The sequence below is a fragment of the Heterodontus francisci genome, chromosome 4, assembly GCF_036365525.1.
Source record: "Heterodontus francisci isolate sHetFra1 chromosome 4, sHetFra1.hap1, whole genome shotgun sequence".
Lineage (NCBI taxonomy): Eukaryota > Metazoa > Chordata > Chondrichthyes > Heterodontiformes > Heterodontidae > Heterodontus > Heterodontus francisci.
Genome location: NC_090374.1, coordinates 183,976,266 through 183,999,540, shown reverse-complemented (window position 1 = coordinate 183,999,540; position 23,275 = coordinate 183,976,266). Strand labels below are relative to the sequence as shown.

Genomic DNA, 23,275 nt, shown 5'->3' with positions numbered 1-23,275 from the left:
GCTTGCTGAAAATGATCTCTGTGTTGGAAATATGAGAATTGTGTTATGGTTACAGGCTATTTCATATCATTTATTTGTAATAATAAAGCAAACACAGTCTTACTCAGTTCTCTGTGTTGTTTTATTTAGATTGCTTGATTCAAATGACTGCATAATTGATGTTGAATTATGAGTAAACTGTAGGAACATCGGAATTGCTGGACGCAAAAAAAGCCACGGTTCATTTAGTTTGCCTTCTTCCATCCTGGTTGTCGCATGATACAGCGATAATACAGTTGTTGACTAATCATAGCAATTAATCAATTAGCCTACAACAGACCCAGACATGACATTTGGAAAACCCCAGTGTTGGAGCACTTAGGGAACACAGGTTCAAAGTCACCTGTTCTCAAACATGCTACACTTACTATGTGTTCATTGTCAAATTACTCAACCATTGCATCCCAAAATTTTATTTTCTATGTATAAAGGAACATATTTTATCAAAACAGTATAGCAAGGGTTTTCTATAACACAGCAAACATGCTGTAAACTAGTACAGATGTTAGCATAAGGTGTTACATTTCTGTTTGTGTTTTAAGTAATGTTTATGAAATGCTGATAATGATGCCAATTTGAAGGATGTCGGGAAGTTCCCTTACTAATGCCCATCAGTTTGACAGTTGGTTACAAAGAGAATAAATAAGCAGGAGATTGTCAAATTAGTTTAGCATCTACTTGCTGCTAAAGAAATCAATTTTCTTGCAAAAACAGTATGATCAGTTACTCTACTGTCATTTTTAGGCATCCTTCGTCATCTAGCAGACATAAATACATCAAGCTATGTTGTATATATTTAAAGGCTCTCCTAAGATCTTTGATCAACCCACAACAGAACTATTCTGGCATCAATTGACAATGAAGTAAAAAGTGAAAGACAGAAAAGGAGGGACAATATGAAAAGGAATTAAACAGTGAACAAGTTTTCAGCACATCACAGGTTATGAGAATTGAGGACCTCGGTAGCTCACACTCTGGGTCTAAACTCTGAAGCACGCTGGTGATCATTCTTGGTTCCTGTCTATTTTGCTTAGAACTTCTTATCAAAACATACGCTGTAACTTTTGGTCCTAAAGCTACAATTCCCCTTGAAGCTTAGCAACTTGATGAATAATAATTGATACCAAGGAGACCATTTGTTTATTAACTGTTGTAAAAATTGTTCCCTATTTTGATCGTTAAATGGCTGCACTCTTCAATAAATATGTTTGGTACACATATCTGCAATCATGTAATGTAAAGGTATGCATCGTTTATTTTTTCAAAACACATCAAATCATTTGCAAATGTTCTCATCCTGACAGGAGTCATTCATGGCTCATCTGTCTGCAGTTATTTTTCCATGACATCTTTTAAAAAGCCCAATGTGGTCTTGGGATAAATCAGATTCCTTTCATATAATGGTTCAAAATTTCCTTCACAGTAAGCTTCAGGCATGAACTGTTTAACACACTTTGAAGGGTGGGGTCAACACCTGGATTCTGAATTGATCTGAGCAAGGTGAATATGAATAAATCCACAATAAATCTGAATTAGCCCAGTGATTTCAATTCGGAAGTGACTTTGGATGAATATTTCATTTAAAGCATACGTTGAAGGGAAAAAAAGAAAGTTTTCCGTTTATATAGCACCTTTCATGGCCTCCGAATGCCCCAAAGCACGTTTCAGTCAATGAGGCACTTTTTGAAAGTTTAGTCTTTGTTGAAATGTAGGAAACAAATCATCCAATTTGCAGGATCCCACAAACAGCAATGAGATAATGAACAGATCATCTTTTCTGTGTACTGGCTGATGGGTGAACATTGGCCAGGAGAATGGGGAGAACTCCCCTCTTCTCCTTTAAATAGTGCCATGGGGTCTTTTACCTGAGAGGGCAGACAGAGCCTTGGTTTAACATCTTATGTGAAAGATGAATGAGATGTTACATAAGCACAGGCCTAACTCTGTGTGTTCTTTTCTTTTGACCTGAATATTTCAGGACTGAGCTGCATCTGATAGATGGCTGACAAGGGAAATAAACAGACCCAGTTCAACGTCACATTGCGATAAAAAGACCACAGCATTGATTTTTTTTTTAAATGTGTGGAAATACTTTAATCTTTCTTGTCCACTCGGAATCCATTAAATAGAGAGTTTGTCCACTGACCGCAATAGTGAAAGCATGATTGACCTACTTAAACATAAAATGTTACTACCAAGGAAAGCTTAACCTACACTGATATAAAGAGTACAACCTCAATACTCATCTGTGCCCAGGAACCAAAAGGTAATCAGTGTTTTTCCTGTTCATGGCATTGGCATAACAAATCGGACCAAGAGCTCTTGCTGATGGGGATGCTTGATTTTCCTTAATTTTTGCCGCCTGTCTTGCACAATTGCAAACAAACCCCTTCATTCTTCTCGATACCAGGCTTGGTCTGGAGGCTTTTCTCCAAATTCTTGTTTTACCTGGAATTCTGTGTACTGTGTCTGAAATCATGATGATCTCACTCACCAAGACAATGCACCCTTGCAGCCACAAGGCCTGCTGTCACAAGATGCAGGTTGCAGAGAACAGATTTAAACTGATAATACTCCAGATCTCAGTTTCCCCTTGAGCAGGCGACTAGGTTGGCCATTTCAAACTGCCGTACAGGCTGCTTTTAGCCGTAAACAATTCCAGGACCCCTTTCTTAACTTAGCCACTTTGTCCAAAGGATGTTGGATAAAGATACTATATATATTTCTTGCAATCTAGTTTAAACTTACAGAAATCAAGGCTGTATATGTCCCTGTATGCTGAAGTGATATCCACACCACTAATTCATTTTTTAATAAATTATTCGTTCTCGGAATTTGGGAATCATTGGCAAGGCTGTCATTTATTGCCCATTCAAGTAGCCCTTGAGAAGGTTGTGGAAGGCTGCCTTCTCAAAGCGCTGCAGTTCATGTGGTAGAGGTAACCTTACAGTGCTATTGGGTACAGAATTGTAGGAGTTTGACTCAGCAATGCTGAAGGAATGGCGATATATCTCCAAGTCACAATGCTATTGGATAACCCAGATATCCAGGTCAGCACAGAGCTACAATTTTAAGATTGATCTCAACTATATCAGAATAAATAAAAGAGTAGTGTTAATCTAAAAGTTTTATATATATGGCCTATGTGTTATGCAGAGTATGTAGAGAGGAATGTTTGGATAAATTCAGACAGCAAGTTTGAATTTACTCGAGTCCAAAGTCTGTGTTCTCCAAACCTAATTTTAATTAGTCTTCATCTATGCTGATAAGACAGCAGACAAGTTCTAATGGCCGATTCTTGTACTCCAGAACCTGCAGTACAGGTTATTGTCAGTTTCATTAATTCATGGCCACACAAAAGGTGTATCTGTGTACAAATATGAACCTCCAGTACTTTGGATTTATAACCTGCCACCCATATTTCAGCACAATATAGAGAATCAGAACAGGTAACTTACATTGGATTCCTGGCCCATGGACCTCACAAAGATTTCTGTTTAAGTGCATACTCCTGACTAGTGTGAATGAGCACAGAGTATAATCTCTGCACTGAAATTACCTCAGGCCTTCTCCCACTATAAGGAAAATTTTGTTTGTGTGTGTGGTGGGGTTTCTGCAGTAATTCTGTCAAAGTGATAGTGGTGGGAGGTACAGAAGCCTTGAAGAAATTCCTGACAACTGACTGTTAAGTTTATGTCTGACTGACAGACTGGAGTCACTTGCTGGAATGATCTGAAAATCTGAAATGCATGTTTGCTGTTGAAGTATTTAAATTTTAGGTTGTTATATTTCAAGTTCACATTTCCTCAAATCTTCAAAATGCAGTTAGTCTTTATTATATTCACTGAAGAAACCCTTGTAAGACCATATGGTCTGACATTCACTACACAGAGCTCCAATAAAATGTGAACTCAAGACTCTGCTGGCAGCTTATGCACTTTTACATGAAACGAATAGGCAGCACATGTGCTCTGTGATTCATCCACTGGACAGATCTGGACAAGTGACGAGAGTAATTAATTTATGATTGTAGTTGTAGCATACACCTCACTCATTGAATATCCAATGTGAATGCTTATTTAATTGCTCAGTATCCAGTGTCAGCTGTGTCTTATTGGGTAGCACTCACACCTCTGAGTCAGAAGGTTGTGCGTCCAAGTTTCACTCCAGAGAGGGGAACACAAAATCTAGGCTGATACTACAGTGCATTACTGAAGTAGTGCTGCATTGACAGAATGGTGTCTTTTGCATGAGGTGTTGAACCGAGGCCCCACCTTCCTTCTCAGCGTAAAAGATCCCAGGGCACTATTTTGACGAAGAGCAGGGGAGTTCCTCCTGGTGCCCTGGCTGAACATGTATCCCTCCACCAGTATCACTAGAAACAGATTATCTGGTCATTATCTCATTTCAGTTTGTGGGACCTTGTGTGCAAGCTGGTTGCTGCATTTCTTCATTGGCTGCAAAGTTGTGACAGTATAAATGCAATTTTTTTCTTTCAGTGGTTACGTGCACTGTCTGATGTGAAACTGAGCCTTATAGACCAGAAACGTCTATGGTTTAGTTCCCGATCTGAGCTGCCTTATCGAATCTCATCCAGGGGCAATGCTGGCGGGTTGGGGGCTGGAAGGGAACACAATCAGCCAAGACTTCATTGGGCCTGTGCTGGAAAGGAAAATCTGCTAATCATTGACATCTGTTGGAGATTGCATTTGTGGCTCTGCAGTGATGACAGAGCTCAGCTGTGTTACCCTGCACAGCCTAAGAGCCTGCCAACATACACTTTGAACTCGAAAATGGAGACTGGCCAATTCTCTGAAGCAACTGCTCGATGTTGCAATATTGTGCTGACATTTAACTGAAAGGTTGAAAAACAAAAAGGACTGGAGGTTTAAATTTGAACCCAGGTGTGCCAATTCGGCCACCCAAATAGATGTAGCTGCTCATCATCAATACTGATGAGTTTGAGTACAAGCATCTGCCATTTGCACCAGTTTATTCTGTGTTGGCCAATAAAAAGTTAAATTCAAATCTCATACTAAAGTGAAGCCACTTTCACTGGTGTGGCCTGAAAATGAGGATTTCAGAGTGGAATTTAACTAGGCGGCTCATGTAGGGAAACAACACCTGCACAGAACTGAGAGGTAAGATGGCCCGTTCCTTGTGGTTGCATTCTAGGTCCTTAAAAGAAGGAAATTGAAAGCAAAATTTCAGCTTGATCTGACATGTTTTCACATTGTTTATTTTTGACAAATTTTACATTAGTCAAGGGCTTACACTATGTATTGAAAATTGCTGCCCACAGAAAAGGTACAGTGATACTTAGCGAGTAAAGGTCGAGGCCAGCTGGCTGCGATGCCCTGAGAGATGAATTGGAACAGTGCAGGCAGTAGCTGGAATGCTGGGAGATTATTGTTTTGTGTTGTTTGGTTCTTTTTGTGTTGTGATGGATGTCATAGGTTATGGGGAAAGAGTGGGGGGGGCCAGGGCTAATTAGAAAGCTGTTCCAAAGAGCCAGAACAGGCTCATGTGCTGTATGAGACTAGGTTTTACAGGGCACAAATAATCTGGTCATCACTTTCTGTTTCTATACCTCATGGAGATGACTAAGGACTTTGGCATCTTATGATGTGCATGAAAGCACCAAAGATTAACTCTCAATACCACTGCACCCAATTAGGGGATGTCCACTTTGCCAAGACTGTGCTGGGAGGTTTGTTTTCTCAACATTTCTGACAGAATCTTCTTCACATTAGACATTCAAGAGGCTAGGTTTGCCAGGATGGGAGGTATGGATTCACACCCATCCTCCCCTGTATAAAAAGCTCCCAAGGGCAATGCATTCCTGTCAGGGGCAGTGGGAGGAGGTCCAGATTAAACTCCCAGCACCTTTCACCAGGACTAAAGGTGAAAACAAAGTGAGAAGTACACTGGATCACCACTCTGCACATAGTAGCAACAATGTAAAAATCAGTAAAACCCGTGTTGACAGAGAGGGAGAAGGCTGCCTACTCTTCTTGCCCTCTCACATGGGATGGGAATTGGATTACCAGTGCTCCAGGATTGCCCTGGAGTCTACCGCCACCAAAACTACCACCTTCATATGGTACCTGTAGCATAATTAAACGTCTCAAGGGCTTCACAGGATATAATGGAACAAAACTGAACACTGAGCCACATATAGCTTTGCCAAAGAGGTAAATTTTAAGGAGTGTCTTAAAGGGGGAGTTGTTCATTTTTAATCATGGAACACTTTCAATTATTAGCTCTCAAAATATTGGAGGTGGAAAAGAATGCTGTTTGACTGGTCAGAACTGGTAGGAAGACTTAAGTGATATGATGTAACCTCTCGGAATATATCCAACCAGAATTGGTGATCCTAGAATGGGAGAAAACAAATAAATATTTTATGCAGACAAATGAGGTGGAATCACTTTATGCTTTAATGACATACAAGCAATTAACACACAAAGATTTGCATATGAAAGTGTTATTTTCACTGAACAAGTGTGAAATGATCAAGACTGCCACACATTGTAAAGCAGGCAGTTCCAGGGATAAATTCACTGGATGGGTATATGTCTGACGTACTGTACGTATCCCTGTGAAAGATATTGCTTCAAAAACAGTCCATGATGCTAAATCTGACAGGTTACAACAATAACAACTTTCATTTATATAGCACTTTTCCATAGAATATACAGCACAGCAAAAGGCCATTTGGCCCAACTACTTCATTGCCCTTGGGAGCTCTTTATACAGGGGTGGCGCAGTGGTTAGCACCGCAGCCTCACAGCTCCAGCGACCCGGGTTCAATTCTGGGTACTGCCTGTGTGGAGTTTGCAAGTTCTCCCTGTGTCTGTGTTGGTTTCCTCCGGGTGCTCCGGTTTCCTCCCACATGCCAAAGACTTGCAGGTTGATAGGTTAATTGGCCATTATAAATTGCCCCTAGTATAGGTAGGTGGTAGGGAAATATAGGGACAGGTGGGGATGTGGTAGGAATATGGAATTAGTGTTGGATTAGTATAAATGGGTGGTTGATGGTCGGCACAGACTCGGTGGGCCGAAGGGCCTGTTTCAGTGCTGTATCTCTAAAACTAAAACTAGAAACCTGTGCTGGAGTAATGCAGTAAAACATCTCAAAGCACTTTGCAGGAGCATTTGCACCAAACCATATAGGAGATATTAGGATAGTTTGGTCAAAGAGGTAGATTTTAAGGAGCATGCTAAAGGAGAAGAGAGACGTAGAGAGATTTAGGGAGGGAATTCCAGATCTTAGCGACCAAACCGTTGTAGGTATGGCCGCCAATGGTGGAATGATTGAAGTTGGGGATGTACAAGAGGTCAGAATTGGAGGAGTGAAGAGATCTTGAAAGGTTGTGGGGCTGGAGAAGATTACAGAGATAGAGGGGATGATGCCATGGCGGATTTGAAAACAAGGATGGAAATTTTAAAATCGAGGCATCGCCAGACCAAGAGCCAATATAGGTCACATTTAGTAGTATGGATCCTTCCCTATATTGGCTATTCCAACAAACTCCTGGCTCATCTCCCACATTTTACCCTTCGTAATCTTGAGGTCATCCAAAACTCTGCTGCCTGCGTCCTTACTTACACCAAGTCCCGTTCATCTATCACCCCTGTGCCTGCTGACCTACATTGGCTCCCAGTCAAGCAATATCTTGATTTTAAAAATGTTTATCCTTCAAATCCCTCCATGACCTCATTCCTCCCTATCTCTGTAATCTCCTCCAGCCTCACAACCCTCCGAAATATTTGCTCTCCTCTAATTCCGGCCTCTTGTGCATCTCCGATTTTAATTGCTCCACATTTTTGGCTGTGCCTTCAGTGGCCTAGGCCCTAAGCTCTAGAATTCCCTCCCTACACCTTTACCCCTCTCTCCCTCGCTTCCCTCCTTTACGACACTTCATAATACTGACCTTTTGAACAAGCTTTTCATCAACTGACCTAATATCTTCTTTGTGGCTCAGTTTCATAATTTGTTTTATAATGCTTCTCTGAAGCACTTTGGGATGTTTTAATATGCTCAAGGCACCATATAAATATAAGATGTTATAATTGCAAACTAGGTAAATTAGGCCTGTGAATTTTTTTTCTTATTTCGAGGTTATGGGTATTACTGGCAATGCCAGCATTACTTGCCCATCTCTTAATTCCCTTTTGAGAAGGTGGCAGTGAGCTGCATTCTTGAACCACTACAGTGGGTGTGGTGTAGGTACACCACACCCACAGTGGTGTTAGGTGGGGAATTCCATGATATTGATCCAGCAACAGTGAAGGAACAGTGATATATTTCAAAATCAGAATGGTGTGTGAGTTGAAGGGGAACTTGGAGGTGATGGTGTCTCCATGCACCTGCTGCCCTTATTCTTCCAGGTAGTAGAGGTTACCGGTTTGGAAGGGGCTGTCAAAGGAGCCTTGGTGAGTAGCTGCAGTGCATCTTGTACACACTGCTACCACTGTGCATCAGTGGTGGAGGGAGTGAATGTTGAAGGTGGTGGATGGGATGTCAATCAAGTGGGCTGCTTTGTCCTGAATGGTGTTGTGCTTTTTGAGTGTTGGTGCATTCATCCAGGCAAGTGGAGAGTATTCCATCACTATCCTGACTTGTGTCCTGAAGATGGAGGAGAGTTACTTACCACAGAATTCCCAGCCTCTGATCGGGCCTAGTAGCCACAGTATTTATGTGGCTGGTCCAGTTAAGTTTCTGGTTAATAGTAACACCCAAAATGTTGATAGTGGGGGATTCTTTGATGGTAATCCCGTTGAATGCCAAGTAGTTAGAGTCTCTCTTGTTGGAGATGATTGTTTCCTGGCACTTGTCTGGTTCAAATGTTACTTGCCACTCATCAGCCCAAGCCAGAATGTTGTCCACGCAGGCACGGACTGCTTCAGTATCTGGGGAGTTGCAAATGGAACTGAACACTTTGCAACCATTCCCCACTTCTGACGTTATGATGGAAGTGAATTAGTGAAGCAGCTGAAGATGGTTGATCCTCGAACACTCCCCTGATGAACTCCTGCAGTGATGTCCTAGGCTGAGATAATTGGCCTCCAACAACCACAACCGTCTTTCTTTGTGTTCGGTATAACTCCAACCAGTGGAAAGTACCCCCACCACCACCACCATCCCCACGCATAACCCCTCCTCTGATTCCCATTGACTTCAATTTTACTTAGACTCCTTGATGCCAAATTGAGTCAAATGCTGCCTTGCTATCAAGGACAGTCATTTTCATCTCTCCTCTGGAATTCAGCTCTTTTGTCCATGCTTGGATTAAGGTTGTAATGAGGTCTGGAGCCAAGAAGTCTTGCAGAACCCAAACTGAGCATCAGTGAACAGGTTGTTGCTGAGTAAGTGCTGCTTGATAGCACTATCGACGACACCTTCCATTACTTAGCTAATGATTGAGGAGATTAATGGTGTAGTAATTGACCTATTTGGATTTGTCCAATTATTGTGAACAGGACACTACCTGGGCAATTTTCCACTTTGTCGGGTAGATGCCAGTGTTGTAGTTGTACTGGGTCAGCTTGGCTAGAGACTGCTAGTTCTGGAGCACAAGCCTTCACTTTATTCAGAATGTTGTTGGGGTCCGTATCCTTTGCTGTATTCAATGTGCTGAGCATTTTCTTGATATCATGTGAGGTGAATTGAATTGGCCTCTGTGATGGCAGGGACTTCAGTAAATCAGTTTTTCTGATTCAAGACTCTTCACTTTTATCTTTTGCATTCGTGTGCTGGGTTCCACCATCTTTGAGGATGGGGATATTCATGGAGGCTGCTCCTCCCATTAGATGTTTAATTGCTCACCATCATTCATGACTAATTGTGGCAGGACTGTTGGCTGTGGGATTGCTTAGCTCTGTCTATAGCATGCTGCTTCGCATGCATGCCATCCTATAATGTAACTTCACCAGGTTGGCACCTTTTTTTTTTAAGGTATGCCTAGTGCTGCTTCTGGCATGTTCTTCTACACTTTCCAGGGTTGACCCTCTGGCTTGATGGTAATGTGAGAATGAGTGATATGTTAGTCTGTGAGTTTACAGATTGTGGTGGAATATCATTCTGTTGCTGCTGATGGCCCATAGCACCTTGACTTGATGTTGTCTCAAAGACATGATTCTTTAAGTATAACTATGTGAGGTTGTTGCTTGACTAGTCTGTGGGACAGCTATCCTAATCTTGGTATAGGTCTGCAGATATTAATGAGGATCAACTGTGTGTGCCTTTGACGTGTCTGAATCCACTGCCTAGATTGATGCTGCATTGTCTGTCCAGTTTTATTCTTCTTATAGTCTTTCATATTGATGTTGATACAACTGGCTTGCTGGGTTATTTCAGAGTGCAGTTCTGAGTCAACCACATTTCTTGGATCTGGAGTGACTTATAGGCCACATTTCCTTCCCTACAACAGTCCAGTAGCTTCATAGTCAAGATCACTAAGACTAGGATTTTTATTCCAAATTTGTCTTTAATAAACTGCTTTGGTGGGATTTGAACTCAGATCATTAGCCCGGGCCTCTGGATTACTAGTCCAGTAACATAACCACTATGCTATGCTACCATGTCTTTGATGATCAAACTGATCCCTGCCATTTTACTATACATTGGATCTGAGTTGTAATTGTAATGTTATGGGAAAATTCATGATCTCCATTTCAGTGCTCCATGACTGATCATAGAAATATTCCCCTAATATTAATTGACATGTTATCTTTTTCTGATAACTCATTGTTCAGGACCTTTACTCTAGTAAGTGGCAAATTATATTTCTATAGCCTATTTCAAGTCATAAAAATAGCCCAGGTGTGATGGAAACCTGCCAAATGGAAACATATTAATTTTGTCATATGGAACACTATTTGATTGCTTACTGGACATTGAAAATAACCTGTTTGAAAAAACCACAGAGCAGTGGCTAAAAATGTAGCTGCACATTTGCATTCTGAGAGACAGTCGCACAGAGAGACAATGGGAGTGCTCTTGATTCAGTTAGCCAGATGGGTTTTGTCAGTAGTAATGATCAAATGACATTGAGTCATTGAATGTGTAAGAACCAACATTCCACCACCCCTCACCACCACCCCCCCCCCCTCCGCCCCACCACCCCCATTGAGTGTGCCTGGTAAGCTTTGAAGAATCCACAAACCTTTGTCTCAAACAAAGAGCTAATCACATGACTAACCTGCTGGTTAACCTGAGAATTGATTGAATTGTGCTCACAGTAATGTTTTGAGCGGACTGCTTTTGAAGACCAAAGAGAAGCAACGTCTCTCTCTCTCACGCAAATTTTCAGGGACCCACAGCAGTAACTTAAGCCTCAAGACAGAAGGCCCTGCAGCTTTCTGGCACCAGCTAAACAAGTTTGAAAGTGTGCACTGGGCCCCAATGAGAACTGCAAGACATAACTTCAAAGACTTTGCATCCAACCCAAAACCAGTAACTGAGTTCCATTTACTACTTTAAACCTTCCCCCTTTAATTTTTTCTCCTCCTCTGTATCTATTTGTATGTGTGCTTATCGTGTATGCATGAAAGTGTGATTGTGTCATGTATTTTTACTAGTTTTAACTGAGTTAGAGTTTTATGGTTAATAAACTTGCGCCTTTCTTGTTTAAACCTTTGAAAACCTGTCTGGTTGATTCCTTTACAATTACAGTTAGAGAGCAGTGAGCAAGGACTCACTGAAGTGAAGCTATAAACACTGTTTTAAAACTTAAACCCTGTTACGGCCAAACCAGGAAAAGGCCAAGAGGGGAGCCCTAGACTCCTTCCTCACCTGGTCGCCACACCAAGATTCATTTCAAAGGGAATAAGGACATCAATCAACAAGTAAAGATGGTATCAAATGAGGTTACTGACAAACTTGGCAGACAGGTAAGTTTTGAAGGTGCTTTTTGAGGTGAGGCTGCAGATTGAGGCAGTTAGGGACACTGAAATTCCAGAGTGCAGAGGCACAGTGGCAGATCCCTTTACTGCCAAGAAACTGTGGGGTGGGGTAGGGTTTGGTAGATCTGAATTGAGATTGTGTGGTAAATCATAGGGCTCAATATGAATGATGAGGTAGATAGAATGGATTGAGGCTGTGGAAGGACCTTGAGATTCCAAGCTGAGGTTCCAATCCCACATAATCTCTAGCAAAAGGACCACCTACTTCCATCTCAGTAACATTCCTGCCTTTGGGCCTGCCGTAGCCCATCTTTGTCACCTTCAACTATTCCAGTCCTCTCCTGGCTAGCCTCCCACTCTGTGGAGCAGTCTTGATGGATCTGACCATCATTTCAATATGTTTGTATGTGTAATTCTACACAGTATTTCAAGCTCTGCTTGATGAATTGCTTGTTTCAATGGTGGTATTCATAAAACAGCCTCTTCCCCATCACCTACTTATGGCTCTTGATAGCCCTGTGGCTCCAAGCTCTGGAGTGTTACTGGGAAGGAGTAACAGCACACTACTGGGAGCAGGGCTGTCCTAATATCCACAAGGAAAGGCGAAGAAGACTGACACCTAATAAAATTATAGGACCAGTAGCATTTCTTCCTTTTCCATTGGGCAAGTATTTTTTTTTTATTTGCTCTTCGGATGTGAGTGTCACTGGCAAGGCTAGCATTTATTGCCCATCCATAATTCCCCTTGACTTGCTTTGACTCAGTCCATGCTAACAGAAACATGCAGAACAAAAGAGTAGAAGTAGGCAACTCAGCCCCTCAAACCTGTTCCACCAATTCAATTTGTTCATGGCTGATCTGTATCTTTATTCCAACTACCCACCTTGGTTCTGTAACCCTTGCCAACAAAAAAACATCAATTTCAGTTTTGAAACTTTCAATTGACCCCCAGCCTCAACAACCTTTGGGGGAGAGAGTTCCAGATCTTCATGATCCTTCATTTGAAGAAGTGCTCTCCGAACAGCCTAGCTTTAATTTTAAGGCTATAGCACCTTGTTCTGGACACCCTCACCAGAGGGCGTTATTTCTCTCTATCTACCCTATCAATCATCTTAAACACTTCAATTAGATCACCCCTTATTCTTCTATAATATATACTAAGGAGTGAATCAAAGGTGCAGCTCCAGATCCTATCATTCCATCATGTGTGTTGCAGCATCCTTGAGAATGGCCCTCAACTAAGACACAGTATGGAATTGCACCACTAAACAAAAAGCCAGTGATAATGTTGATCTAAATAATGGAGGACATAACCAATTGTCATAAAATACAAACGTAGAGCTCTTTAAAAAAAACCTTCTTAACTCGTAAAGGTAAAACAGAAATTTCTAAAATAAAATTGAAACCAACCTCAGTGTACATTAATTTAATCCCTCCTCCTGATAAGTAGATGAATCCTGCTGCACACTTAATTCTCATGCACTGGAATTGCCTACACCATTATCTTCCAACATGTGGAGCAAGAGCAAACTTTGAGTACTAGAAATTCACAAAAAGGTATGTCAACCTGCATGCTAAAAATAATACAGATGCCAGTAAATCATAAGTCAGGTGCCTTGGGACACGATACATTCCAAAACAGAAAATTGCCTCTCATTTAACAAGATTCTGTCACTGAAACGTTTTCTGTGTACAAAAGGACTGACTAGCTGAGGCACTGTTGACCATTGCTATCAGTAATTGACTTTTTTGTGGTAAATTTTTCAAAATGATTTCCGAACAATTAACAGAATTTAAAAAATGGCTCGCTAATGTAATAATTTACAGAAAATATTGGAAACTGGAAAAGAACCCAGGGCCAAAAATCAGAAACAAACCCAGTGCTGAAAGTCAGAAACATGAGCACAAGAAACAAAATTTGAGTAAAATAAAGGCAAAATACTGCAGATGCTGGAAATTTGAAATAAAAACAAAAAATGCTGGAAATACTCAGCAGGTCAGGCCGCATCTGTGGAGAGAGAAACAGACTTAACGTTTCAGGTCAGTGACCTTTCATCAGAACTGGCAAAGGTTAGAAAATAATTAGGTTTGAGCAAGTGAAGGGGAGTGGGGTGGGGGGAGAGAACAAAGGGTTTGATAGGGCAGAGGGTAGGAGAGATTAAAAAACAAAGTTGTCCTGGGACAAAGGTAAAGAGTGTGTTAATGCTTGTGGTGAAAGATAAAGCATTCGACCAGAGAGACTGTTAATAGTGGAATAATGAGCTGCTCTGACTACATGAAAAACAGGCAATCATTAAAAAATAAAATATAATTTCTACTCAGGCCCCTTCCCGCAACTCTCTTTCCAGTACATTGATGACTGTATCGGTGCCGTTTCCTGCTCCCGCCCCAAACTAGAAAAGTTTATCAACTTTGCTTCCAATTTCCACCCTTCTCTCACGTTCACATGGTCCATCTCTGCCACTTTCCTTCCCTTCCTCGACTTCTCTGTCTCCATCACTGGGGATAGGCTGTCCACTAATATTCATTATAAGCCCAAAGACTTCCACAGCTAGAGGGTGGAGATTGCAGGGGCTCTGATCCAAATTTTTAATTCCTCTCTGGCCAGAGAGGAATTGGCAAGGGGAGGTGCCAGAGGACTGGAGAACAGCTAATGTGGTCCCACTATTTAAGAAAGGTTGTAGAGATAAGCCAGGGACCACTACAGACCAGTGAGACTCATGTTAGTGGTAGGGAAACTATTGGAGAAAATTCTGAAGGAGAGAATCTATCTCCACTTGAAGAGGCAAAATTTGATTAGGAATAGTCAGCATGGCTTTGTCAGAGAGAGGTCATGCCTAACAAATTTGATTGAATTTTTTGAGCATGTGACCAGGTGTGTAGATGAGGGTAGAGCAGTTGATGTAGTTTACATAGATTTCAGCAAAGTCTTTGACAAGGTCCCACATGGGAGACTTATCAAGAAAGCAAATGCACATGGGATACAGGGTAACTTGATGAGGTGGATTCAAAATTGGCTTAGCTGTAGGAGACAGAGAGTGATGACAGACAGCTGTTTTAGTGACTGGAAGCCAGTGGCATACCACAGGGATCTGTGCTGGGTCCCCTATTGTTTCTTATTTATATAAACGACATAGATGACTATGTGGGGGGTAGAATCAGTAAGTTCGTGGATGACACAAAGATTGGCCGAGTGGTTGACAGTGAGGTGGAGTGTTTTGTGTTACAGGAAGATTTAGACGGGATGGTCAAATGGGCAGAAAAGTGGCAGATGGAATTTAACCCTGAAAAGTGTGAGGTGATACACTTTGGAAGGAGTAATGTGACACGGAAGTATTCAATGAATGGCCTGACACTGGGAAGTTCGGAGGAACAAAGGGACCTTGGCGTGTTTGCCCATAGATCTCTGAAGGCAGAAGGGCAGGTTAATAAGGTGGTGAAAAGGGCATATGGGACACTTGCCTTTATCAATCGAGGCAGAGATTACAAAAGTAGGGAGGTCATGTTGGAGTTGTACAGAACTTTGGTAAGGCCACAGCTGGAGTACTGTGTGCAATTCTGGTCGCCACATTATAGGAAGGATGTGATTGCACTGGAGGGGGTGCAGAGGCGATTCACCGGGATGTTGCCTGGGATGGAACATTTAAGCTATGAAGAGAGGTTGAATAGGCTTGGGTTGTTTTCGCTGGAGCAGAGAAGACTGAGAGGTGACCTGATCGAGGTGTACAAGATTATGAGGGGCATGGACAGGGTAGATAGGGAGCAGCTGTTCCCCTAGTTGAAGGGTCAGTTACGAGGGGCACAAGGTTAAGGTGAGGGGCAGGAGGTTTAAGGGGGATGTGAAGAAGAACTTTTTTACTCAGAGGGTGGTGACGATCTGGAATACACTGCCTAGGAGGGTGGTAGAGGCGGGTTGCCTCACATCCTTTAAAAAGTACCTGGATGAACACTTGGCGCGTCATAACATTCAAGGCTATGGGCCAAGTGCTGGCAAATGGGATTAGGTAGACAGGTCAGGTGTCTTTAATGCATCGGTGCAGACTCGATGGGCCGAAGGGCCTCTTCTGCACTGTATGATTCTGTGATACCTCGACTACACTTCTTCACACCCTACCTCCTGTAAGGACTCCATTCCATTCTCCCAGTTACTCCATCTCCGACGCATCTGCTCTGATGATGCAACCTTACACAACATTGCTTCTGATATGTGTTCCTTTTTCCTCAACCAAGGATTTCCTCCCCTCCCCCCACCACTGTGGTTGACAGGGCCCTCACCCCTTCCCCTCCCTCCCAGAACTGTGACAGGGTTCGCCCTGTCCTCCCTTTGCATCCCACTAGCCTCCACATCCAAAGGATCATCCTCCACTATTTCCACCACCTCCAGCGTGATGCCACACCAAACGAATCTTCCCCTCCCCTGTCAGCATTCCGAAGGGATCATTCACTCCGTGACATGTTGGTCCACTCCTCGATTACCTCCAACACCTCGTCCCCTTTCAATGGCACCTTCCCATGCAATCGCAGGAGGTGCAATACCTGCCCTTTTACCTCCTCTTTCCTCACTAACCAAGGCCCCAAACATTCCTTTCAGATGAAGCAGTGATTTACTTGTAATTCTTTCAATTTAGGATTCTGTGTTTGCTGCTTTCAAAGTAGTCTCCTCTACATTGAGGAAACCAAGCGCAGATTGGGCGACCACTTTGCAGAACACTTCCGCTCAGTTCAAAAGCACGACCCCAGGCTTTTGGTTGCTTGCCATTTCAACCCCCCCCACCCCCCGTTCTCATGCCAACATTTCTGTCTTTGGCCTGCTCCAGTGTTCCAGTGAACGTCGACGCAAGCTCAACGAGCAGCACCTGATCTCTCGATTAGGCCCTCTACAGCCTTGCGGACTGAACGTTGAGTTCAATAATTTCAGAGCATGACTGGCCTTTTTCATATTTTATTTTTTTACCATGTGCCTGTTTTTCATGTAGTCAGAGCTGCTCATTATCACAGAATCACAATTGTTGCAGTGCAGAAGGAGGCCATTCAGCCCATCGTGTCCACACTGGCTCTCTGAAAGAGCAACTCCTTCAGTTCCATTCCCCTGCCTTCTCCCCAATACCCTGTACATTCTTCCTTTTCATATAATTGTCTCATTCCCTTTTGAATGCTTCAATTGAACCTGGTCCACCACATTCTCAGGCAGTACATTACAGACCTTAACCACTCACTGCATGAAACACTCTCTCTGGACTAATGCTTTGTCTTTCACCACAAGCACTAACACACTCTTTGCCTTTGTCCCAGGACAGCTTTGTTATTTAATCGCTCCTGCCATCTGCCCCATCATATATCTTCCCCTATGTTCTCTCCTCCATCTCCCTCCCCTTCACTTGCTTACAACATAATACTTTTCTAACCTTTTCCAGTTCTGATGAAAGGTCACAGACCTGAAACATTAACTCTGCTTCTCCCTCCACAGATGTTGCCGACCTGCTGAGTATTTCCAGCACTTTCTGTTTTTATTACAAAATTTGAGTAATTTAGTACCTGCTTTTTAAATTCACAATTCAGGTTCCAGGCTTGAAACTCTGGCCGGAATTTTACACTGCCCCAATGAGCCAGATTGTGGTGAGGGTGGGGGGTGGGGGGGGGGGGGGTGGCGTAAAGTGGAGCGGGAGGCTTTCCCGACCCGCTTCAGCCTCCGCCCCACCCCACCCCCCCCCACCCCGTAGGGCAGGAGGGTGAAAAACAGCCGGTCCGCTCCAGGCCAATCAAGGCCCTTAAGTGGCCGCTTAAGGGAAAAGCCTTGTGGGAAAAGCAGGCAGCTTCCGATCATCTCGGGGGTGGGGGGCCCTGCTTATCGGGCAAGGGTGCCCGATGGAGGGATGCCCCTGCTACCCCAACCACCCCCAAGACCTAACACAACTCCGTCCCCCCAAATAACCATCCTAATGCTCTGTGTATCACGACAAGCATTAACACATTCTTTGCCTTTGTCCCAAGCCAGCTTTATTATTTAATTTGTCCTGCACTCTGCCCTATCATATACCCCCTCGCTGGGGGTAATCGGTTGGGCCCCGGCGAGGCAACCAAAACTTACCAGCCTTCCCGGCTCCTATGCATCTTCACGCATGCTGGGCTGCAGTCCGAGCAGTGGACACTGCTGTCGGTGGTGCTGCGGGACTAAGAGCTGCTGGCCCGCTGATTGGCCGGGGACTCAATGAGGTGGGACTTTCTCCCTCAAGCAGGTGGAAGTCCTGCCTCGGAACAATTAAAGCCCGGGGGCCCGTAAAACATGGAACGGATCCTTGGGTGAGGCGGAAGCAGATTCGCCATTGACTTTTGTGTCAAAGGCCAGCTCCCGTCCGCCCACCATAAAATTCCGGCCTATGTCTATCTTGCCATTTTGTTTGTAAAATATATGCTGTCAGGGTTCGGGAATGGTTTTATCCTGTTTGGATCCCTTCCGCTACCTTCAGGGAGCATCAGAGAAGATGTTAATAACCACTGTGCTTTCCGGATAATCTGCTTTTTCATGAGTAACAATTGGTTATTGAGCCAGAATCAATAGCTGAGTCCCAGGAAATGATATTTCAAGCTCAACTTAATTGTATTACACACTCCTGCAGTCTTTAGTTACGAAGGGTTTTATTAGGATGGACATAGATAACATGTTTCCACTAGTGGGGGAAGTCCAAAACTAGGGGTCATCAGTATAAAATAGTCACTCCTTAATCTGATAAGGATTCAGGAGAAACATCTTTACCCAGAGAGTGATGAGAATGTGGAACTTGCTATCACAATGAATAGTTGAGGCGAATAGCATAGATGCCTTTAAGTAGATCGATAAGTACATGAGGTAGAAAGAAATAGAAGGTTATACCGATCATGTTAGATGAGGTAGGATTGGAAGAGGCTTGTGTGGAACATAAACACCAGCACAGACTAGTTGGACCGAATGGCTGGTTTTTGTACTGTAAATTCGATGTAAATGTTTCTTTGTTGTGGCGGGGATGATGAGAGGGATAACAACAAGTTCGGTTCGACACATCGTCCATCTTCCTTCCTAACTGCATATTGTAACTTTCAAAAGATCACAGTGTTGCAGTTAATTCTTTAGAAAAATTTGCGGCAGCACTTTGCAGAAGGGCTAATGCCAGCCACATGGAACATCTGTCAGGAAGCTAACCAATAGGTTAGCGATTCTCTTTCTTTTTCTTTAATTAGTAAACTCAAAGGCTGCACCAGGAAATATCTGATTTGGAGAAAGTGTTAACCGATAAGCCACGGACACTGAGGGGAGATGATGTGTATGTGTAGATGGGTTAACACCAGGGAATATCCAATGCTCTCAGAGACCTTTCCATAGCAACGTAAAATTACAGGAAATAAAAAGGTGAGATGGTGCCTTTTCTTTTTACCCCTACTTTTTAATAAATGTCACAGATACACAAAGCAGCTTGTTGGATCAGAGTCAACATTTTTGTATATTTAAATCAGCAGCTGCTGCTATGATTGTTGCTATGGAAACTATTAACCACAATCGGGAACATGTCTCAAGATTCAAATGTGTGTGTGTATATATATATATATATAAAAATTAATTATTAAAAATAATAATAAAAATTATGCTACAGAAATCTGTTTTTTTTTCCCCAGAGAGTTTTAAAAACTATATATATATATAGTTTAGTTATATATAACTATATATATATATATATATATATATATATATATATATATATATCTGGGGAAAAAAATTAACACAGATTTCTGTAGCATAATTTTTTCCCCTTTAGAGATATTGACAGTTTTACAGATATATCACAAGGACCCAAATTGCCTGTCTGGTACATATTTGGAATATCAGAATTTACAGAAGCTGGGATTGTACTGGATTTAAAAAGTACTTTGTCGAAAGGTTTGTTTGGTGTTAATTCCTTTTTCCAATATCCTACTGCTGCCCCTGTCTGTTTTGTTTGCCGAGGTTTAACACACTTCTGTTAACCTGATTGACAGGAAACATTGAAATGGTAAATAGATGTTCGACTAAAAGCCCCACTTTGCCAACTAACGTGAGATTTTTCTGTCTAATCTCATGACCCAATGTACAATTTGAACCAGCCAAGTATACAGAGGGCAAGATAAATAAATCAATAGACACCCTGTGCTGTGAAAAATAATCTATACCTCAAGTTCAAGGAATGGGTTGGAAAAACAGAGGCTGCCACTTGTTATAATTTAACAAGTATAAGCCCACGCCAGGCAGTGCTCAGATGCTGGTGAATCTCTCGCAGAAGAGAGTGTCAGATGGAATGAGCAGTGAGTGCAGTGTTTTAAAGAAGGTAGAAATCTTGCACTCCAAATAATGCTGATCACTAAAGAAGGGATTAACTGCATGATATCTGTGACACAGAGATTTATTCTTCAACTCTCTGTTTTGGCCAGAACAGATAGAAGATGGTGTCCACTCTGAGAATACTGAACAACACATGACTCAAGAATGGTATCAATTTGCAGTGGTACGTATCTGTATTTCTTTCTTTTATTACCACACCATGCTCTTTCATTATGTTAACCCTGCATATATATCTGTGTGTTCTGAGATACTGCCTGCTAAATCTGAAATAGTATTTAGCACAGCAAAGGAGCGGGAGTGTGATGAGGGAGGGAGGGTGGGGGGGGGCGGTGGGGGTGTGGAGGTGGGGAGTTGCACATTTTAAAAATGAACCAGTTAAGATCCCTGATGGCTTGGTTGGTAACTAAACTGCATAATTTGTAGTTGAGACAAACTGACCAGAAAGATTACAGGTTTGATGCATACAATGTGATGAATTAACTATCCGAGTTGGAGTGCCTATTGCTAAAACTGACCAGGATTTCTGTTTCTGTTTGCTAACCTGTGACTCCTGCAGGAGAGTATACCTTTGAATTTTCAAATTAGGTCAGTAAGGCTCCGTGCTGTGATGCTTTCATGGGCAACTAGCTTTCCAACAGTTCCTGCCTAGGCTTTAACAAGAAAGTGGTCACTTAGTTGAGTAGCAGACCATGCCCAGTGCCCTATTGCTACATCTCAGCACTCTGAGGGGAGTAAAGTGGAGGAAAGGAAACAAAAGTTAATCTGCTGGAAACAATTGAGTTTTTAAGTATTCTTCTCTAAACAGCAAGTGCTAATGATAACATGGTGGAGTTGATCTTCAATGGGTTACTGAGTTTAGAGAGAGGTAAATTAACAACAGTGGTTAGTGCTGTTAACCTCATACTTCAGCAATCATGTAATTTACATGGGGGTGGGGAGGGAAGAATAAGAAAATCATTCAAATATTCATACTTTCTATTTTATCTCTTTTGTTAATTTTATTTCCAAAGTCACTTTGTTATCACTATTCTTCAGGTTGTCTGGACACAGACCTTTGTTGCTGTTCATCATCACTGCACAATCAATATTTCCTATTTCGATGGTGTTCTATCAGCAACATTACAAATGAAACAGAGGCAATTCAATAACTCCCAAAAATAATTACTGCACATAGTACCCTGATGTATTTTAAACACCAAGGCTTATTAATGTTGGAAAGGCAGGGAGGAAGGGTTTACACATGTTTAGCAGATCTAATACTAGTCTTTGCCACGCTAATTAGATGAATGGGTTAGAAAGCAAGAATAATAGTAGGAGTGTTGGATGCTGTCATAAACCAAGGGAGTCAAGATACAATGCTTTCTTATGCGATATTGTATTTTTGCCTTTCATGCCCTCCTGCAGATCAATATTGATGATAAATAACAGAGTTATATATTTCGGTGTTTTCTCAAGTTCTTTCTCTCTGGTTCAGCATCCTAGGCCCTTCCCATGGTTGAATGCTCACTCCCCATGACTCAGAGTACACCTTGATCTGCCCAGTATGTCGGTAATATGTGGGTTCATCAAAGGGAAAATCGTACCAACAATATCTCCCTGATCTGCCAGAATATGCATGATGCTACCCTTGTGAAGTGAGCAATCAAACTGTTTTATTCATTCACAGCAAGTGGGTGTTGCTGGCGAGGCCAGCATTTATGGCACATCCTGAATTGCCCTTGAGAAGGTGGTGGTGAGCTGCCACCTTGAAAGCAACTGAGTGGCTGTTGTGGGTTTGGGGTCACATACAGGCCAGACTGGGTAAGGATGGCAGATTTTCTTCCCTCAAAGACATCAGTGAACGAGCTGGATTTTTATAACAATCCAGTAGTTACATGGTCACCATTACTGATACTAGTTTTTTATTCCAGATTTATTTAATCAATTGAATTTAAATTCCCCAGCTGCCAAGGTCGAATTTGAACTCAAGTCTTTAGGTGATAGATAGAAGCTACAGGGATGTCGTTACTCCACAAAACAAAGGCAGCTGGGTAACAGTTAGAGGTGGGAAGAGGTCAGTGCAGGGATCTCCTGTGGTCGTTCCCCTCAGCAACAAGTATACAGTTTTAGATACTGTTGGGGGGGACGGCCTATCGGGGGCAGGCTGCAGTGAACGGGCCTCTGGCGCGGGGTCCTGCACTGTGGCTCAGAGGGGAAGGAGGGAGAATGGGAGAGCACTAGTCATCGGGGACTCGATGGTGAGGAGTACCGACAGGCGGTTCTGTGGGCGCAAGCGAGACGCACGGATGGTTTGTTGCCTACCTGGTGCCAGGGTCCGTGATGTTTGTGATCGCGTCTTCAGGATCCTTAAAGGGGAGGGGGAGCAGCCAGAGGTCGTGGTGCACATTGGCACCAACGACGTAGGAAGGAAGGGTGGCACAGATGTTAGAAGTGAGTTTAGGGAGTTAGGCTGGAAGCTGAAAGCTCGGACGGACAGAGTTGTTATCTCTGGTTTGTTGCCGGCGCCGCGTGATAGTGAGGCTGGGAATAGGGAGAGAGCACAGCTGAACACGTGGCTGCAGGAATGGTGTAGAAGAGAGGGCTTCCAGTTCTTGGATAATTGGACTGCATTCTGGGGAAGATGGGACCTGTTCAAACAGGACGGGCTGCATCTGAACCGGAGGGGCACCAATATCCTGGGAGGGAGGTTTGCTAGTACTGTTCGGGAGGGTTTAAACTAGTTTGGGAGGGGGATGGGAACCGGACTTGTAGTCCAGGGACCAGTGGGTCCACTCAGAAAGACAAAGAGTGTAGTGAGGTATTGGGGAAGGTAGCACTGTCGCAGAGGACAGATGGGCACGGAGAAGGGTTAAAGTGCGTATACTTCAACGCAAGAAGCATCAGGAATAAGGTGAGTGAATTGAAGGCGTGGATGGGCACTTGGGACTACGATGTTGTGGCCATCACTGAAACGTGGATAGGTGAGGGGGAGGAATGGTT

General features: G+C 42.8%; 1 protein-coding gene across 4 annotated transcripts in view; it reads left to right on the top strand.

Annotated features, from left to right (window-relative positions):
• lingo2 (leucine rich repeat and Ig domain containing 2) overlaps nt 1-23,275 on the top strand; it is a 732,996-nt gene that overhangs the window by 319,251 nt on the left and 390,470 nt on the right. For all 4 annotated transcript variants that reach the window (XM_068028956.1, XM_068028955.1, XM_068028958.1 and 1 more), the window contains exon 3: nt 20,391-20,459. In XM_068028956.1, coding sequence (XP_067885057.1) covers nt 20,430-20,459 — 30 coding nt within the window. In that variant the 5' untranslated portion in view covers nt 20,391-20,429. The remainder of the gene's footprint in view (nt 1-20,390; nt 20,460-23,275) is intronic.